Raw genomic sequence first — 20,416 nt, 5'->3', positions numbered from 1 at the left:
GAATAATGTGTGATGGAAATTTGATTATTTATTTGGACCTAATACTGTTCATAATTTATTACAGCAGAGCCGTTACACAAAAGGATGTCCCAAAGCAATGAGTGGATGCAAACCAAAATCCCCATGTCTCACTACAGCTCATTAAGTCTCCCTAAGATGTGATTTGCTCTGGAGAGGAAACTCACCCACATCCAAGCGCGTGTATTCCCCCAAGTTTTCTGACAGAATCTCCCAGTAGGTTTGCTCCTTTTCACTTCCAGCTACGCCATTCACACTTTCCAGAAACAGCCCGTAGTTTGGGTCTTCCTTCAGGGTGAAACTGGTGGATGTAACGCATAAGCTAGACTTTGAAAAAACCCCAGCTGAGATCAACACGTGCGTGTTGTTACCTGAAGTGAGGCTGCATCTCTTGAATTCTCCTCAAAGCTCCCAGCAGCACCCCTCCTTCCACCACGGACGTCAAATAGGTCTCAGGGGTCAAGTTAGACAGATCGTTCTCCACAGACAGTCTAATGGCAACTGAGGCCTGTCCTGCATAGCAAGTTCCACAACACAAGTGAATCAAAGTTATTTTTGTTCAGTATTCTAAATAGAAAAATATTGCATTATAGAAATTCACACATGAAAATATTTTCCAGCAAGCCAATTGTTATCTGCTTATTTTTAATGAGTGCAAAATAATTACCCTTGACAGTGAGGATCTCTTGGACAGAAAATAGCAGCAGGCCCATGGAGAGGAGTGCCATTCTTGTTGAAGCCATCATGTATGACTGTTCCCTTCCCTCTCACGTCTCTTGTATTTATATGGCCCTCACCTGGACAGCTAATACCTTACGTTATATAGCTTTACAAATACATTCTTTGTTGAGTTGTAAAAGTGTTTGCTCTCTATCTTTACAGCAGAGTGTCATTTTCATTATAAATCACTTGCCTTTGTAAGAGGAGAAGTGGATTGTTCCAAAGGTAGGTGAACAAAGGCAATCCTTATTTCCACAGGGCAAATATGTCATGCAATCTGGAGTACTCCTTTGAAGGCCAAAATAGGTTGTTCATTCATTTATCAACAAAAAAAAAACAGTTTGGTAACAATAAAGAAGCATACAATAGCTCAGGGTTACGACGAGTGAAGATGGCATGTCATTTAGCTATGGATTTTAGCAATAAACTTGAAATGGACACAGGATTTGCTTTAGCGGGCCACATGAAATGATGTGGCCCTTGGGCCTTGAGTTTGACACTTGTCAAATTAAATTGCTCACATGAGATGGATATGAAGGGCTCGCGTTAAACGGCTCTGAAAAAGAGTCAGGTGTGATTGGCTAAAAACGGAATTGATGGCCTCCCTTGGGGTGATGTAAGACATGTTGGGCCCACTTGAACGCGAGTAACCCCGGCTGATTTACCGAAAATAACCCGGCCACTGCAGCATCAGCACCGGGCAGCTGCGCAGGTGCGGGCGTTAAAGAGACAGTGGAGCACGCAAATCCTCTCCACTGTTTATCCTCACTGTTTACGCACCTTTGCTTTTATATTCAAACGTAATTAACATTTTGATTAGGGGAATGAAATCGTCGTGCTTGTGAATGTTTTTTTTTTTTTAATTCAGGATCTTACCTTGAATGATGTCATTGTTAGTCTACGCGTAAGTGTGCATGCAGTGAATGCACACATGCTGGATGGAATAAGCAGAAAACTGACCAATTATTTTTGCGTTTTATTCTTCTCCTTTTTCCTTCTCCATCAGCAACGCCCTGCAACCTCCCAGACCGGCGTGCGCACCCCACTAATACGAGATCACCGACCGACTGACCGACCGTCCGCACGTCGAGCTACTGTTGCAGCACTTTAGTTCCGCCCGAGAAGCCAAGTGGAGGTTTTTCAAGCATCCTCTCATCCTCCTCCATCAACCTCAAACGAAATTTGGGATGCAGGCTCACAGTGGATGGATAAAATAAAAGATAAAGGTTATCTCAGTGGGGTACGGCCGTAGTTTGACGCCGGACATGATTTTAATCTCGGGAGTTGCCTGTGCAGAGGATGCGGGATGATGATGACACCATGAGCGTCTGCCGCACCCCGGGAGATCTTTTGACGAGAAACAGCCGTGCTATTTTTGCAAACCAACTGGATTGTTTTTGCCCCGGACTCTCCATCAACGCGCCGTCTGGGAGTATTTGTTGGCGCTTCTGATGTGCTGGGATTGTGTTGTTTTTTCCCCGAAGGGATCTCCTGTGGACTGTTGCTATCCCACCCAGGGAGCGAAAACAGGCGTCTCACTTGCTCGTTTCAACACACAACACTAAGTAAGTGCATAATACAGCAATGTAAAGGAATGTCTACCTTTTACTGATGTGACCGTCATGTAAACATCCATGAAACATTCATGATTAGTATGTCACAATGGATTTTCAGCTATAGGGCATTTTGATTCTTGTCAGATTGCAGTTGATAGCTGCTTTTATTTATCCACGCACAACAGCTAACCATTAAATAACAAGCGGCAGCACGGCGCACTAGTGGTTAGCACATCCGCCTCACAGTTAAACTCGTGTTCGAATCCAGGCACAGGCCTATCTGAATTTGCAAGTTCTCCTCATTCTTGGTGGTACTCTGGCTTTCCCCTACATTCTAAAACCATGCTAAAAATAATTCAAACTCCAAATAGTTTTGTATGTGAGTGTGAATGGTTTGCCCTAAATTTGGCTGGCAACCAATCAGGGTGTACTCCGCCTCTGTCCCTAAGTCAGCTGGGATGGGCTCCAGTTTACAGATAAACTGCAAAAAATGGATGGATAATGAATAATAAGCTTATTTCATCCTTACATATACATAGTAGACTTGCATGTGGCTCAGCTGTGGGCGCCACACAGGATGACACAACAGGCAGGCCTTCATCTGAGCAAGAGGCCATTAAAGTCAGTTTTACAGGGCCTATATGTAGCCTGGTAATGGAAATTCACTAATGGCATGGTGATCAATCGAAGAGCCATGGTCAAGGTTCTTCACGTGAGCATATTTTATTGCACAAGACTGCAGTGCATGTTTTTCACACACTGATCATATGAACACACACAGGTTTGGCCGATGACGTGCAATTCTGGAAGAGATTTAAACACCACACCTTTCTGCTTGAGCAACACGTTAAGGTGGACTATCATGACACAGGGCTGGGTCAAATTAAATATATGCTATGCTGGGAAGGGCTCCAAAGATATCTGAAGACAGAATGTTTTGAGTTCAAATGTTTTCCAGCATATGTATTGCCAGATTTAATAGATGGCCCTTTAAATGGGCAAAACTGAAACCAGCTTTTAACCTTCGCAATCATGCCTTCAAGCAGCGAGTTAAGGTAATTGTCAGGAATTATTTGACAAGGTGACTCATTTTTGCAAATGTTCATTTAACAGATCTGCCAAAGGATTCCAGTATACTAGACAACTAGAAAACAAGACCTGGTATTATGAATAAAACCAGGCCCATTTTGAAAAATATTGTTTTGTTATTAATTCCATTATTACACAGCAGTATACGGTGATGTTTCTGGACTTTTATCTTATGTAAGAAGCAAAAGAGTGAAATTAGAAACACAGAAATAGAGCAGTGCAGACATATATTCATCTCTCAAGGTACTATCCAAATTAACGTGTCTTATCATTCGACAGCACCGGTCGACTCCACTACAATCTTTTCCAGGGACAAAAAGATAACTCTGAAGCTATGTGTGTCAACTGTCAAGGGTACATCAGCACCCAAGGGTCTACTTTTTGTGACCGCGCAATATAATAATACTTCAACCATCCATATCACTGCCACATTATTATTTTTATTATCCATTCAGAGCTGAGCAAGATTTTGAAATCTATTCTTTGTCTCGTGAGATGTCAGTGTAGAAACTTGACTTTATTAACTCAAATTTGTCATTTATCTGTGTGTCTTTTTCAGCATGGCTGAAAAGACGGACCAGGTTTCCGTCAGTATCCCCATGGAGGAGACCAAACTCCACAGCGGGGCACCCCCGGAGGCGCCCCTTCTCACGCACCTGAAGAAAGTGGAGAATCACATCACTGAGGCCCAGCGATTCTCCCACCTCCCACGTCGCTCTGCTGTGGACTTGGAATTTAATGAGTTGTCGTACACCATCCGTGAGGGTCCCTGGTGGAGGAGGAGAGGTACAGTACTGCACCCCTAGTAAAAATGATGGATGGTGGTCAGAAGCTTCGGTGCACACATTCACAGCGAGGCTTTTAAGGAACTGTCACAATTGGAAGATTTTTTTTCTTCGTTATTTCTTGCCTAGCTGTGTAGTCTCTCTCTTACACATGCACACATACACACACACATACACGCACGCACACACGCACACACACACACACACACACACACACACGTATGCCTTTGCAGTGCTCAGCAAAGTTCAGCCGTAGTAAATAATTGACGCTCACAGATCGTCACACTGTTTGCATCTCTTTTTCCTGCGTTGTCAGTGAGTCAGACATGATTGATCCGCTCATGAAATATGAACAGCATTGAAACACACCGGCCCTTATTAATGATGAAAGGATGTCCAACGTTAGGTCAGCGTGACTTACCGACTAATCTACCCTCTCTGAACTTGTTACGTCCTCTGTGGGTTTAACAAGGCGGGTGCGTTCATGTATGCTTAAGAGAGGCCAGACATTATTCATTTCAGGCAGTGGCTGTAATTGTAAGTGTGTTGTCCCATGTAGAGTATTTATTATGGGGTGGTCTTGCTCAAGCAGAGCAGATCAGACAGGAAATATTGAGCAGAAGTCAATACTGTTTTTCCTTGGCTCATCAAAACGGGTCCGCACTTTGTCCAGTTGCTTGCGTTGCCCCTAGGTTGCCTGTTATTCCTAATTAAGCAAAGTCTTGCTAGGCTCCAATTGGTGCACAGAAGCACACAAGGCCCGTGATGTCAGAAGCCATAAACACCTTGAGTCTTTATCTCGGTGACACCGCTTATGAGTTATTCTAGAGATGACTGTGGCAAATGGGCCGTACACAGAAAGCGCTATGGATGATGATCATTCTGCTCTGTGGATTAATGTTGTGTTCTCTCCTTTATTGGTGGGGCAGTAAAAGAGCTGGTGCTGCTGCCAGGCTGCCATGCTTGGCAAGGAAAGTCATTTGTTCTTTTTTAAGATGATACAACTTGCTTACATGCCGATAATGACCATCAATGCTTTGACCATGGGGGAGGAAATGGGCGAAACATGCCTTCAGTTGTGGAAGTGGTAGATCATCACTCTGCGTTTGAAAAGAATGACCTTTTGAGGACTTCTTTGATTTACATGCATCTTAGACAGCATCTTCCGCCGTTTTTCTAGGGCTAGACAACTCGCTTGATTAATGCTGCATAATTCATAATTCATTCTCCCTTTCAATTTGCTAAGAAAATATCTGATAATGATAAAGCAGTGCTTTTGGCCTGCTGGGAATAATAGCATGGAATATAAATGTTATCTCACGAGTCAGCCAAAGAGTCATGCTCCTCTAAGAAAACTGAAATCAGGCTTACGTGATGTACTTGTTGTATGTGAGCTGCCGTTATCATTTACTAATTGCTTGATTTGAGAAGGGATAAAATATTCAAAACACTGCACTATACGTATGATGCAGTGCAATTCTGCGCCACAAACTATAATAACTTAAATAGGTTTATATCAAATCGTGTGCAACTATATTTGACTTTGAATGTTTCTTATATGCGTATGTGTGTCAGTCGCGTACATTGAGCCGCTCTTGCTGCCATATGGCTGAGTGAGATATGGTGATAAAGATGTCCGTCCCTGCAGTGTCACGCAGATAAAAGCATTATTATACACGAGCTTCAGCAGAAGTCTGGATCATCAGTATGCAGCACATCGAAACGGAGAAACGTATTTCCCTCACAACAGGGATCAAGTGAACCTTTCTAACTTTCCATCATGGGTTCATTTCAGAGTTTAGGACATTTTTTTAAGTCATTTATTACGTAATGTCCTTTGTGTCATTATTCCGCATAGCCATTAAAAATGCTGCAATGAAAGCAGTCTTTGGCTTTTGCTTGTTAGTGGCCTGCATCTTTGTAAGGATGAAACGAAAGAGGTTGAATTGAATTACAGTGTGGGATTGCTTCACTGCCTGTGGCATGTCGTAACTATGTAAAAACACACATTATGCAAATTTCTATCTAAAAACACATTACATACATTTCCATGTTGACAGTTACAAGCAAGTTGAATTGTAAAGAGTATCCATTCACGTTTGAATAATTGAAAGTGTTTTGGTGACCATTTCTTTGAACAGCACTGTGACGAGATGCAGAAATATGAAGTGGTTGTTTTTCTCTCCATTAGGTTACAAGGCCCTCCTCAAGTGTCTGTCTGGAAGGTTTAACAGCAGAGAGCTGATTGGTATCATGGGACCCTCCGGAGCTGGGAAGTCCACCCTCATGAATATCCTGGCAGGTTACAGGTGAGACATCAAGTGTTACATTTGCGCTGTCTGGTACTACTCATAGTTTGTGTTTGGATGCAGGGAGACAGGCATGAAGGGCCAAATCCTGGTGAATGGCCGCCCGAGGGACTTGCGGACCTTCCGGAAGATGTCCTGCTACATCATGCAGGATGATATGCTACTGCCGCACCTTACGACCAGGGAGGCCATGATGGTAAGGTGACCTCTACTAGTTTTTATTTTGATACCTTATGATCAGTGTATGAGCGCTAGAGAAGATAGATGGATCTGGTTTCTCTTTCCTGTAGGTCTCTGCCAATTTGAAACTCAATGAGAGCATGCAGGTCAAAAAGGAACTGGTAAGTCTGAGTACATATGTTGATGGTTAGTTGGGTGGACGGCGATGAGCATGTTGCTTGTGTTTCAGGTCCATGAGATTCTGACAGCTCTGGGCCTTCTGGACTGCGCTCAAACGCGAACCAACTCTCTTTCGGGCGGTCAATGCAAAAGACTGGCCATTGCCCTCGAGCTAGTCAACAACCCTCCAGTCATGTTCTTTGATGAGCCCACCAGGTACAACATCATGTCTCTTCTCGTCTGCATCATCTCTGCGCAATTCCGGATTCAAGCCTGCGCTTTCTTTGGTGTCACATCTAGTGGACTGGACAGCGCGTCATGCTTCCAGGTGGTTTCCCTCATGAAGTCTCTGGCTCAGGGAGGGCGAACAATCATCTGTACCATTCATCAGCCCAGTGCAAAGCTCTTTGAGATGTTTGATAAGGTAACCTGAATGCTTGCATTGTTCCCTTTCTGCCAAGATAAGAGAGCAGGAGAGTTATTCCCCGGGCATCTTGTTTTATCTGTTTTATTCATTTCTTAACATATACAGCTCAATTTTGTCCTATGATATTCTATTTTTGATTCAATTACTACTTTGGAACTAATGCCCGTGAGTATAATTCAGTTACCAATGTATGAAAGCGCTGTTGTATCTTTTCTTCTAGTTGTACATTCTCAGTCAAGGTCAATGCATCTACAAGGGTACAGTCCCTTACCTCATCCCATATCTGAAGAACCTGGGCCTACACTGTCCAACATATCACAATCCTGCAGATTTTAGTGAGTTCAAGGTCTCCATGTTTACTACTTGATGCGAGGGCATCTTTGAAGCCTTCTCTAAGGTGCTCGTCTTCTCCCCCGCCAGTCATCGAGGTGGCATCAGGAGAGTACGGAGACTTGAACCCGGTGCTGTTTGAAGCGGTTCAGGGTGGACTGTGCTCCGAGGAGGGCAAGAAGAACTCAATAGACCAGAGTGACTCATCCTGTCCCTCTCAGTGCTACAGTGTAAGGGATTCTGATATGCACACCACACAATGGCAACTATGAGAAGAGTACACAAAATGTACTTCCAATAATAGGGGGAGCATTTTAATCAGATGGGATTTAGGAGTGTTTATTAACCAATTGATTTTTACAAATATACATAAAATATGTAACGTGAGCTCCTAAATGCCTGTTTTGGTCTCCCATGCATATGACTAATGAGTGTTCGTATATAATACATTAGCCAATAGTGCTGACTATAAACAAAAGTATTGTTTCCTTTCTAATTATCTGGTAACTGCATGAGTGGAAGCTGCTTTATTTGTGGGGAAATCGATTATTTTATTTTCCTGATGTTTGTACTTTTATCTCTTCACAGGACACGGGGACCCTTGAGAAACGTAGCTTTGCCACCAGTACTTTCACGCAGTTCTGCATCCTCTTCAAAAGAACCTTCATTACAATATGCCGGGACACGGTAAAACTTGTTTTGAGTTCAATGATGTGACAATGTAAGACTTTCACTCAATGAGCTTTTGGCTGAAGAACAAACAGAAACTTAATACCGAGAGTATATTGACATGCAGGTGCACTTGGGATGTTTTTTTTAGGTGCTGACCCACCTCAGAGTGATGTCCCATCTGTGTATCGGCGTGCTGATCGGTCTACTTTATCTCAATATTGGAAACGACGCCAGTAAAGTCTTCAACAACACGGGTTTCCTCTTCTTCTCGATGCTCTTTCTCATGTTTGCTGCCCTCATGCCCACCGTTCTAACCTGTAAGATGGCCTGGAATAATTGACTTGCTGCTTTATTCCAAGTCACTTATTGATGTTTTGCTTCCACAGTTCCTCTGGAAATGCCTGTTTTTATAAGGGAACACCTCAACTACTGGTATAGCCTGAAGGCTTACTATTTGGCAAAAACAATGGCGGATGTACCATTCCAGGTAATGTTCATAGATTTGGCACTCAATGGTTCCTTTGAACTGTCCGGAATAAGATGTCAGACAAACAAACAAATGGTTTTCCGATTTGTCTTGTGGTAACAGTATTGGATCATTTTGTGCCGATAGTAGGCAGGGACCACAAGAATAACAATGCATAATTTTTCTCCTTCGCAGGTGATTTGTCCAATCATGTACTGCAGTATTGTGTACTGGATGACTGAGCAGCCAGCGGAGGCTGGTCGCTACCTGCTCTTCGTGGCCTTGTCCACATCCACAGCCCTGGTAGCCCAGTCGCTGGGACTACTTATTGGCGCTGCATCCACATCTCTGCAGGTAAGGGTCTGTTCCTTGTTCGTTTTACATGACTGCCAATTGCAGACCACTTACTTAGGAGATTTCTTTTCCTCTCAGCAAATGCTATGTAATTTTCTCCATAGGTAGCAACATTTGTCGGTCCAGTCACAGCCATACCTGTGCTACTGTTTTCTGGCTTCTTTGTAAATTTTGACACCATTCCCAAGTACCTGCAGTGGAGCTCCTATGTATCTTATGTCAGGTATGTTCTGATTTTTTTATTATGTCAAAGCCACCTGTGCTCATGATGTTTTGCCACTTCCAGATATGGCTTTGAGGGAGTGATACTCTCCATCTATGGGATGAACCGCTCTGAGCTTGAATGTCCGGGTCTTGTGTGTAAATTTCAAAAGCCAGAGGAGGTCCTGCAGCTGCTGGATGTGGAGGATGCAAAGCTCTATGTAGACTTCATGGTGTTGGGGGTTTTCTTCGTCGTTCTCAGACTGGCCACTTACTTTGTCCTGCGGTACAAAGTCAAGTCTGAGCGTTGAGGGGATCGGCTCGTTGATATCAGTTACCCATAAAACTGCTTGTTGTACATGGATGTTTCCTCACGCCGTCCCCTCATTCGTTGTCCTCCAACTTGGATTCCTTCTATGATTGTCATCACAGGACTGACTGCTCATCTTCACTATACATATGAACCATGGCAAAAGAAACAGAAAGCATGTTTAATTCAACTAAGAATCTGGAATGTGTACTTGTTTCCAAGGAGAGTGGCGCATCAATTACTTTTTGTCTCTCAATGCCTAGATAGAAATCCTAGATTCACAGGAAATCCAATGATTGGTGTTTAATTGAAACACCCGTATTTCAAGAAAAATACATTCCTGTTGTGAGCAGGGAAAGTGGAAACTTCAAGTGCCAGGACTTTTTGTCAGCTCCCACTTTCCCTGAGTTCAGTGTGTCCTTTTTAGGGATGCAAACGTAACATACCAACTGCCACAGATTGACTTTCCTACCCCACGACGGATCATTTTCACAGGCCTAATGGCGCACACCATGAAGACTGAGGTTGAAGGATTTGTAAAGATGTCATCAGTGAGTCTTACTCATTTGCTGCCAGGATAAGACCTCTTTATTTGTATCAGGGAGGCATCCAGGAAGCACGCAGACAACCTTGGACAAAACAGACATGATTGCTGCTTCCATCCTGATACAGAGGGCTATCAGAACTCAACTGGCTGCACTTAAGAAAAGTGCTGTAGGGTTGGTGGGGGGGTGAATAACAAAAAAAAAAAAAAGACGCCCGTCTAATCGCTGTTACTCTTCTGTCTGAAGCAATCCGTCCAAGTACTTGTATGATTCTTTGGCCTCCCCCTCCTTCCATGATGGAATTATCTTTTCTTGTCTCCATCATTCAGAATTGCTGATGTCTGACTGATGTGCATTTTCCAAAACAATGCTCGTTACTTGAAATGCTGGCTGGGCTGATTGTGTGCCTCTGAACTAGAATGATACAAGCTTTGTCTGCTTCAATGCTGGATGTTTGCGCATACAACTTATATCACTGTACATGTTTGTCTCTCTGTCTGTTTGTCTGTTTGTCAGCCACACATGGACGCACGCACACACATACATACACACAAACATGCATCTTTGTTTCAGGGCAATGCAACTATTTTCCTGTAGACTTGCGATGAAATATTTCTTATTCAATCTATGCTACTTAGTAATCCTAAATATAATGTATAAAATAATGTAGGCATATAATCAACAATTGTACAGTGAATATGTTATGCTGTGAAAAAAATACAAGTACAATGCACTTTTCAGTATATGTTTTAAAATCTTATTTATTTGTATTATATTTTATTTTTTATAGCTTAAAGTTTAACGAGTGCTGTTTGGAGAGTACAACAGAATGTTTCCTGCACACTGAAGGACCTGAAATTTCATGATAAAATTATGACCCCCCCATCTATAAGTGTATGCATCTTGGGGAAAGCATAACCTAAGAAATAAGATAAACCCAAGATGAGTTGCTGCTGTGAATGAGAAATGAAGGAGTGAAAAGATAACCATGTGAGACACAATCAATGAAAGGAGGCAATGATATACAATTACAGTATTATTATGATAAAATCATAGTTGTAAAACAATAATACATGTTATTTTCAGGTGAAATGTATGAAGGGAGAAGATAGTTTTGACTGTTGAATTTGACTATAGCAAGTGAAGTGCATTGTTTTGTACATGGTGGTTCATTTAGAAGGTATGATAAAAATTGTAACTCCCTTTCTGGAAAGTTGGTCAAATATACAGTAGCGGGGGCCTGGTTGTGTTAGTAATAGCAATAGTAAACATTGTAACATTTGATAATCCAACATCCCATCTAACTATCGTCTCTTGTATGTTTTATAACATAAACTTTATTTAAGAGCTTTAATTTATTGCCAATGGCATTGTGTGCAATAACTACTCTAAATGACACATCTCATTAAGGAAAATGTATATTTATTTTTGTGGTGACTGCTCAGTAAAAGGCATTTTAATGTGAATGTTAATGGATGCTTTACAATGGTAATAGCAGAAATGATACAATTCAAATATAATGCCGATGCTACTTTAAATAATGTTAATGCCACAGGGAAGGTATTGCTTTTGTGCCAGATCATGTCAAGATAATTGCCTCTTAAGTACAGGAAATTGTGGCAGGAAAGGAATATTGCAGTCAATTTATTGCCAACACAACAGATAGTGTTTTCAGCATCCTCAAATTACATCAAAAAGCATAGCTGGTTGCTGACTCTGCAAGATATTGAAAAAAAAAAAAAAAAAAAACACTGTCTGCTGGGTAGAGAAAAAAGTTGATTAACACAGGAACAAAGCACTGGTGTTGAAGTCATTAACCCGAATGGGAATGTTTGTCTCTGTGGTTGAAGACAAACAAAAATGAAAAAAATAATGTTTCTTTTACTATTTCAAATTATGTATTTATCAGGATATATTTTTTAAAAAGGTTATGGTGCCTCATTTGTTTACTAACCACAGAAAATGCCCCGAAATATGGATACATCGACACATTTCTACAATCTTTGAAAATCCAAACAATTCCTACAATAACTGACTCGACAAACAAAATTTTAAAATTGTCCTAAGTAAGTACTTGGTTCGATCCACCAATTGAGTCACATCATGTATCATATCAGCAGTATTCAGGGACGATGCAATTTGAAGAAATGCAGCATATAGATGCATGTTCAAGTCAGTCTTGACACATTTTTTTTTATCATGCTAGAATTGAAGTTACCAAACTCCTTGTCAAAGGTGATTTATTTGTCTACGGTTATCATTATGTACAAATTTGTGTGGACCGATTTTTGTCTGATATTATTTGTGTATCATTACTTGTTAGATTATTTTCATTCAAAAACATTGTTGGTCTGTATCCTAAAATCTGTTCTAATGCTTATAATAAAGATCATTTATAACCTTTGCCATTGCTTGCAAATTGTCAGTTGTTTTACTCACGGGAGTTAAACATTGGTGAATCAGTGATGTGTCCCATAAAATAAATTACTGATTTGATTAGTTTATTTCGGGGCTTTTTGACACGTGAATGTCATTTCCTCTTTCGTTTACCGACTTCCGCTTACCGCATATAGCGTCGCAGTATTTTCTGATTGGTTTAGTTACCTTTGACGTAGGCCGGCATTTTCCCACAACACCCCGCTGCAGCTCGCAAAGATGACGAAAATGGCTGACAGCGGATCATCGGTAGGTATCCTAGCGATGTACTGCTATTTTTCAGTCGTCACTCACTTTCCAAAAGTAAATAAACCCATTTTCCCTGACAGGTTGAAATTGTTGAGGGCTGCCGCCTTCCCGTTCTCCGTAAGAACCAGGAACACGAAGACGAGTGGCGTAAGCATTGTTCGGTTGTTTTTCTAAATGCTAAACGAGCTAACGCTAACTAGCGAACCTCAGTTGTTTATAATACACCTCGGCCCGTTGATAGAAACCCGTAATGACCCCTACACAGTCGGCACATAATAAACAAGCTTATGTTTCAATTAGCCAACTCTAACAGCCTTTCTGTTTAAAAAAATAAAAAGACTTGACTCCTGGCAAGGTAGTATTGATAATTGCATACGATTAGAATATTATAATTGACAGAAGTTGATATCACGTGTAGTTTGGTCTGTACGTTTGTGGTGTTATTTCGTATTAACCTTTTTAACTAGAGTATAATATTTACATTTTTAATACCTATCAATTTCAGCAATACTGTCCTGTTGACACTTGTACCATCCTGTCAGTGGACTAATTTACACTGAACAATGTGCATAACAACAGTGGTATCCCCCCACAAAATGTCTATCAGAATGTCACCCCAACAAAAATAAAATAAAAATGCACCCTTTTTAGGTAGATTAATTTGTTAAAAAACTGTGCTTTTTTTGTCGATGACACTCATTCATTTAATGTTTTTTTTAATTGAATTTCTTTTTTATTGTCTAGCATTGGCTGAGATTTTAAGTGTGAAGGAAGTCTCTGGAAGAAAACTCTATTATGTTCACTACATTGACTGTGAGTATAGTTTGTTGTATCTTTGTTGTTATCTAAAACCACTAAGATGGCTAAATTGTATAAAATGTTTGTTGAAAGTCAACAAACGTCTGGATGAGTGGGTCACATCAGATAGGCTGGACATGAAAAAACTCCAGTTCCCGAAAAAGGAAGCAAAAACTCCAACCAAGAATGGTCTTCCAGGCTCCCGCCCAAGTTCACCGGAACGAGAAGTGGTGAGTAGATATATTTCCATGAATTGAACAGTAATTGTTACTAAAAAGAACTGAAAATATTTCACATCAATAATTTTAGCAATGTTCAAATTTAGGCCATTCAGATTTTAAGGGAAAGTCATTCATTAAGTTCAGTGAGTCTCAAAACTGTGGCACACATACCATTGGTGTTACGCAGGTTCCCTCTTGTGGTACTCTAATAATTCGCCAGTCCAGTTAAATTGCATTTAATGTTCAAGTATAATTAAATTATTTGGCGTGAAATATGGATTGTTCCTGTAATAGTACAATTTTAGTAATAAAATGTCTATCTCACTAGGCCTTCTCCTTGGAGAGCCAGTTATTTTCTTTGAAGAGAGAGCTCTCAGTTGGACTTTGTATACACAGTCCATCTGAGTAATGAACTCACGGCCCTTACGAATGTCAGTTAACCCCACCTGCTTCTCTTCCTTTCTGTTCAATTCAGAGGAAGAGTCTAGATCTCAACCTACAATCTGCCACAGCTCCTTCCAGAGGCAAAACTCTCCCCACTCCGGTACAACTTGAATTTACCCACAAAAGCACGTGTTTTTATCAACTCTTAATACCAGATTTGAATAAGGTGCAATTTCCATTTAATCGAAAGATAACCAAAACTACTGATTGAATAAGCTGTGGCCTAGAGTCCAACTCGTTCTCAGCTCACGTAAGCTGCAGGTTGTACGCCTAAAACGGGCCAACGGTCTCATTGAATCGCTGGGTGTTTGCCCAAACACGCATCGGAGCAGATCACGAATGAAGCCGACTGTTGTAACAACTCTTGTTCATTGCAGAAGAGGAAAGTGGAGCCCGTCCCTCTGGTGCCACAGGTTCCACCGGCCCCCCCGGTGCCCTCCCTGCCAACTTCAACCGAGGCGTCTCCGGCAGCTGTATACCCCGCCGCGAGGGAGACGAACACCTTCAAGACCCGAGAAGACCATGACCAGATTTCCTCCCTCACGACAGTAATGATCAGTTCACATTTTGTGAAAGTCTTTTTATTACGGACTTAATCTGCATAACACCTTTGTTATTTCTGAAGAATGGCACCGCTCGAAGGCTCATCACCTCTCAGCCCGGCAGGAAGCGGAAAGCTAATTGTGGACCCACTGACGAGGTACGGAATTTGATTGTGATTACATTTTCGCAGTTCATTGACATTTTGCACACACATTGGTTGTCTTTAACTTTAACTAGGTGTTATTGTAAATGCACTTTAATGCATGCCTTGCAAGTATTAGTGAAACGTGACCAATGTTTTTTTATTTTAATTTTATTTTTTTGTTTAAACTGTTTCTCTGTACAAGACTGTACACAAATCCTGTGAAAACAAAAAATGCTGTTTCTAGTCATGACTTAAGATAACAGTGATTGAGGGTTGTACTTAGATGATTCAAATTATAAGTGATTGAGAATTTGGTCGCATTTAGCGCCGCTATGAATATTTTTTCTCTATGTATATCCGTATACAGGCAGGTAGAGTAGCTCAAAATTGCTCTACTGTTTAGAATATTTGACTAAAATTAAAAACTATTCCTCCACAAAAAGTTATTAGGGGAAAATAATAAGTATTCAGGGGAAAAATACTAAGTAAAACTTTGAAAAACTAGTTCTTCTTGTATACCTCATCGTTACCCAAAAAAATGTTGGTCTTTGTTTGAATGATGTTTTTGACTTTCATGATGAAACTAACGGTCATTCTGATAGTAATCATTCTCTAAAAAAAGATTTTCAAAATGAAATGCTATGGTGGTAAACCCTGGGAGCTTGCCTAAATCGAGCCTCATGCCAACATGTCCACTGAAGATTCCAGTAACAATCCACACTCCCCTCATCCGGGATGCAGACCCGCTCCTGATAACACATTCTTTTGGATTGACAAACTGACCTCCAACCGACCCAGTAACCAAAGTGTTGCAAGTGTAAAATACAAATCAGTACATTCCCCTCTAGTTTCCAAAAGCCCGTTTTTTTGTGTGTCTCTCTCTGCTAGATGATAAAGGTTTTGCAGTATAACAAGCCTCAAAGTGCCAGTGTCTTTCTACCACCACCAGAGGTCTGTTTGATTTCCTGTATTTGAAATTTGTGTGTTGCTGCCAAACGATGCTATCCCCCGTAACATGTACAACCACTGTGATTCTACATGTTGCTCAAAGAAATTCCATCATCAATATTTCATTTGATGAGTCAACTTTTTATTTTCGGGACCAAATTTCCCTGAAACCAGATATGCTAAAAATCATCTTTTTTGTCCCTAGGATTCACAGGACAGTTCCGATGGCATCCCGACCGCACCCCGCATGACAGGCAGTCTGGTGTCAGACCGCAGCCACGACGACATCGTCACCCGAATGAAAAACATCGAGTGTATAGAACTGGGTCGTCACAGGCTGAAGCCGTGGTACTTCTCCCCGTACCCGCAGGAACTGACGTCGCTGCCCATTCTCTACCTCTGTGAATTCTGCCTCAAGTACCTCAAAAGTCTCAAGTGTCTCCAGAGACATTTGACAAAATGTAACCTCAGACATCCTCCGGGTAACGAGATCTACCGCAAAGGAACTATCTCATTCTTTGAGATTGATGGCAGAAAAAACAAAGTTAGTTTGCACATTCAATGTTCTGCCCTTCAACTCTATTTCTGTTTTTGACATTGCTGATTCAATACATCTGTCTCTTTTTTAGAATTATTCCCAGAACCTGTGTTTACTTGCTAAGTGTTTCTTGGACCACAAAACCCTGTACTACGACACGGACCCTTTCCTCTTCTATGTAATGACAGAGTATGACTCCAAAGGCTTCCACATAGTGGGATACTTCTCAAAGGTACTGTACATGTGTGGTCCGCTTGTAACTACCTGGATACGCTTCTAATAAACTGTCCGCCTCCCTCCCCAGGAGAAGGAGTCAACTGAGGATTATAATGTGGCTTGCATCCTGACGTTGCCTCCTTACCAGCGGCGAGGTTACGGGAAGCTTCTCATCGAGTTTAGTGAGTGTACCTTGAGCTTGTTAGGCACGTTCTCCAAAACCTTACCTCATCATCTGGCCTACAGGTTACGAATTGTCCAAGGTTGAAGGAAAGACGGGCACGCCGGAGAAACCCCTCTCAGACCTCGGGCTGTTGTCTTATCGCTCCTACTGGTCGCAGACCATTCTAGAGATTCTCATGGACCTTAAACCGGATAATGGCGAGAGGCCACAGATCACCATCAAGTACATGAGCGTTGGAATTTGGTCAACATTTTGATTGTCAAGGACAGTTTCACAACTGCCTCTTTTTTGTGTTTTTTTATTTTCCCCTCAGTGAGATCAGTGAGATCACAAGTGTCAAGAAAGAAGATGTCATTTCAACACTGCAGTACCTCAACCTGATCAACTATTATAAGGTGAGTGAGCATCCCATTTTCCCTAAGTACCAGGTAAAAGGTTTCTAGATTCACAACACACAGGAAACATTTTCTGATTTTATTCTTCTTACAACTTAAGAAGCAATCACTATGATTTAATATTGGCTTTCTGAAAATGTGAACGTGTAATCCCCCAAATATTTCAAATCAAACAATATTTGATAACATGGGCCTTTTGTGAATCCTTGATCTCACTCAGTAATCTATCTGTCGCATGATGCAAGACTTTGTCCCCCCTTCCAGACGAAAAAGTGACTCATTTTTCATATTTATGTTCCTTCTAATGAAGGGCCAGTACATCCTGACTCTGTCAGAAGACATTGTAGATGGACATGAAAGAGCTATGCAGAAGAGACACACACGCATAGATCCAAAATGTCTTCATTTCACGCCCAAGGACTGGAGCAAGAGGGGCAAGTGGTGAAGTCTCCTCGGATCATTTGGACAGCAGGCATGAAGGTGGCATCACAATGGTTTTGCAATACAGAAACCCCACCCAACCCAGGACAAGTTTAAAAAAAAAAAAAAAAAAAAAAATGCATAAGCTTCTATTGTGAATATCTGTTCAATACTGTACATTGGAACTCTTGAACAGTGACTTCAGCAAAACTTACAACACTCCCCCTGCTGGGTACATGATCAACTTCATACAAAACTGTGCAATTTGTGAAAGGTGGTGAATAGGGTACATGAAATTAAAACATGCTCAACATCTCTTGTGGGGCCATATTTGAACATGAAATTCTAACCTTTTGAAGTGGATTTCTTCTAAGTATAATAGGACCCCCCCCCTCCCTCCTATCCCTCTTTTCCCTGAGGTTCATTTGTTGAAAGTACAGCAGTATTATTGTGTGTCACACATTACTGTTTCCAGAGTTCATGTGCACTCCTGGAACCTTTTAGAACTTTACACCACGTGTTCAGGGCCGAAATCATGTCCACACCTTATGTTGTGTAGTAAGCATCCTCCTGGCATACTTTTTAAAATTGATGTTCATGTATTTTAGTGATAATCCTGATGTCCCTCAATTGCCCCTCATGTGGTGGCTGTTGAAATCTGTTAAACTCATTTCATGAGCTGAGTTATCAAACTCCTCAGAAACACTATACTAGCACTTTAGATTTAATTTGGATTAAGATTTCAGAATTTTAAATCGCGTGTATAGTCAGTAGATCATATTTCAACAATGATAAAACAATCTTTTATGCATCCCTAATGCTGGTGGTATCCATCTTAAACCATTGTCATCCATTTTCAATTTACAGTAAGATAAACTGCTTCCATGTTTTGTGACTCCATACCGGAATTGATTGTACCTATCATACAAGCCATCTTGAACTGTTAAAGATTAATGTACAATTTGTGTACCGTTGTCCAATTTTTTTTTTACATGCCGTAAAGAAACAGCACAATAGGAGAAGATATGTCATAAGATATTAGTACGTGTGGGAAAAAGTGTTGAGTTTGTCCGTATATCCACGTGGAACACAGTTGTTTGATAGAAACGAGTGGAAAGTATGTTTTTTAAGAAATAAGGTATTTTGCCATTTTAAACTTAGTCACTTATTTTTGACGGATGTTTTCAATTGGTTATCTGTGAAAGAAGAATTGAAAGCAAGCGTCAATTGAACGGCTTAAAATGTGATTTTGCGTGATATTTGTGCGAGAATAAATAGAATGTCACGTTTGTGATCGCAGTCTGACAATTGACCAGCAGAGAGCAGTATAATAGCGTTGACTTACCCGTCCCCATTTGCGTAATTACCACCGGCAGCATTGCATTTAATATTCCGTGTTTGCCAAAGTCCAAACAATACAAAATGTCTTCCGTGACATTTTAGTGGAACATTGGAATGAAATTCAAAAGCGAGCAGGTAAAAGTCACGTGACTCATCACTTAAGTTTAAAATGTCTAATTTTGATGCGGCCTCGGATGAATTCGTGTTTACCAAATGGCTTGTGTGCAATCAAATTACTCGTGTTGTTTATTGTTTGATAGATTTATTCCTTGAAATGTCACTTAAACAAGAATGCCCTTGGGGCTCGCGTGAAGTCTCATGCAACAGCTTTAGTGCTTATATTGGGCTTCGGCAAACGCTACTCATTTTATCCAGTAAATGCATTCTGTCTCTCATTTATGACAGCTGCAGGATTATATTGTGCTTCTTGGGGTCCGTCCAGGATTAGTATTAGGCATTTTATATAAAACCATGCCCAAAACTCTGTCAGGAAAAACACTCAGTTGAGGCCTTATTTCAAGATTTACACAATCTAATAAACTCCAATACAAGAACTGAATTGAAATACAAAGATGGGGTCTGTCAGGGTTTTGAGATAAAAGATTAGGCCAAGATGTTGTAATTCATTTCAGACCTTTTCCCCATTATTGTGACCGACAAGCTGTATAACTCAATTGAAATAGTTTTTGAGACTGGAAGGGGGAAAAAAATCAATAACTAGGATAATACGTTTGCACAGGGGCGCTCACACAATAATAAGGATGTGACTGCTCTGACTCAACCGATCACATTCAAACTCTTCTTGGATGGGAGTCAGCACACACCTATGTGATGAATATTGCAATGATTTATTCATCTTGGGGTCACTTTTTAGTTACCAAAACCTGGCATTTCTTACCCATACTTTGGCATGAATGGTTTTGCACTTTTTGGCTCCTATCAACACATGCCTGTTTTTATTTTTTAAAGTGGTTCTTATCTGCTCATGACACTCACTGCACCGACAACACGGCCTCCCACACACTCCCCTCCCTGCCCCCAAACTCCTTTAACCCACACGCTGCTCAGAGTTGACCAGCGCTGTTGACCTGCTAGCCCACAACAACCATATGGTCTGACCGGTGGGACTGCGTACAGTAATTAAAAGAGAGGAGGGTGTGGGACACTGTATCCCCCCCCCCCCTCCTCCTCAATGGAATAATATTGAATGTTTATTTCAAACTTAACAAGTGTGATTATTAATGCTGTTTTTTTTTTTTTTTTAGGAAGATTCATCTACAAATATGGATGCCAAAAAAATGCATCGTCCAGTCCGGGTTCAGTCCTCTAATTGTCTGTAAGCAGGTTGATTGTTTACAATGATGTCAGCCGCTACGTTTGGGGAGTACACAGAGGTAGCTGAGCTCCAAACAAACAG

At 41.1% G+C, this 20,416-nt stretch overlaps 2 protein-coding genes across 4 annotated transcripts; both read left to right on the top strand.

Annotated features, from left to right (window-relative positions):
* Nucleotides 1-1,796: 1,796 nt before the first annotated feature.
* On the top strand, nt 1,797-12,507 carry abcg4a (ATP-binding cassette, sub-family G (WHITE), member 4a). 2 transcript variants are annotated; one of them, XM_061299230.1, is made up of 15 exons: nt 1,797-2,303; nt 3,943-4,169; nt 6,360-6,477; nt 6,541-6,673; nt 6,768-6,818; nt 6,887-7,032; nt 7,117-7,240; nt 7,464-7,578; nt 7,664-7,803; nt 8,162-8,260; nt 8,394-8,562; nt 8,632-8,732; nt 8,907-9,065; nt 9,170-9,288; nt 9,352-12,507. In XM_061299230.1, the coding sequence occupies exons 2-15, from the start codon at nt 3,944-3,946 to the stop codon at nt 9,575-9,577; spliced, it is 1,926 nt and encodes a 641-aa protein (XP_061155214.1). In that variant the 5' UTR covers nt 1,797-2,303; nt 3,943; the 3' UTR covers nt 9,578-12,507. The 2 variants fall into 2 exon arrangements, with proteins under 2 accessions (XP_061155214.1, XP_061155216.1); XM_061299232.1 differs by lacking the exon at nt 1,797-2,303 and having other exon boundaries at nt 3,741-4,169.
* Nucleotides 12,508-12,714: 207 nt separating this feature from the next.
* LOC133168028 (histone acetyltransferase KAT5) lies at nt 12,715-18,623 on the top strand. 2 transcript variants are annotated; one of them, XM_061299233.1, is made up of 14 exons: nt 12,715-12,806; nt 12,887-12,953; nt 13,551-13,619; nt 13,698-13,834; nt 14,301-14,369; nt 14,647-14,817; nt 14,895-14,969; nt 15,846-15,908; nt 16,111-16,449; nt 16,535-16,675; nt 16,748-16,841; nt 16,906-17,065; nt 17,157-17,238; nt 17,549-18,623. In XM_061299233.1, exons 1-14 carry the CDS (start codon nt 12,777-12,779, stop codon nt 17,681-17,683), a joined length of 1,632 nt encoding a protein of 543 aa, XP_061155217.1. In that variant the 5' UTR covers nt 12,715-12,776; the 3' UTR covers nt 17,684-18,623. The 2 variants fall into 2 exon arrangements, with proteins under 2 accessions (XP_061155217.1, XP_061155218.1); XM_061299234.1 differs by lacking the exon at nt 14,301-14,369.
* The last annotated feature ends 1,793 nt before the right edge of the window (nt 18,624-20,416 follow it).

Source organism: Syngnathus typhle, linkage group LG15 (assembly GCF_033458585.1).
Source record: "Syngnathus typhle isolate RoL2023-S1 ecotype Sweden linkage group LG15, RoL_Styp_1.0, whole genome shotgun sequence".
NCBI lineage: Eukaryota > Metazoa > Chordata > Actinopteri > Syngnathiformes > Syngnathidae > Syngnathus > Syngnathus typhle.
The sequence above is the reverse complement of the archived record's forward strand: the minus strand, read 5'-3'. Positions and strand labels throughout refer to the sequence as shown.

Bases quoted from the DNA above. Each gene is read 5' to 3' on its own strand.
- abcg4a (XM_061299230.1), top strand. From the start codon at position 3,944: ATGGCTGAAAAGACGGACCAGGTTTCCGTCAGTATCCCCATGGAGGAG. The intron at 8,563-8,631 runs GTAAGATGGCCT...TTGCTTCCACAG, and splicing joins CATGCCCACCGTTCTAACCT to TTCCTCTGGAAATGCCTGTT. The intron at 9,289-9,351 runs GTATGTTCTGAT...TGCCACTTCCAG, and splicing joins TCCTATGTATCTTATGTCAG to ATATGGCTTTGAGGGAGTGA.
- LOC133168028 (XM_061299233.1), top strand. From the start codon at position 12,777: ATGACGAAAATGGCTGACAGCGGATCATCG. The intron at 12,954-13,550 runs GTAAGCATTGTT...TTTATTGTCTAG, and splicing joins GGAACACGAAGACGAGTGGC to CATTGGCTGAGATTTTAAGT. The intron at 15,909-16,110 runs GTCTGTTTGATT...TTTTGTCCCTAG, and splicing joins TCTTTCTACCACCACCAGAG to GATTCACAGGACAGTTCCGA.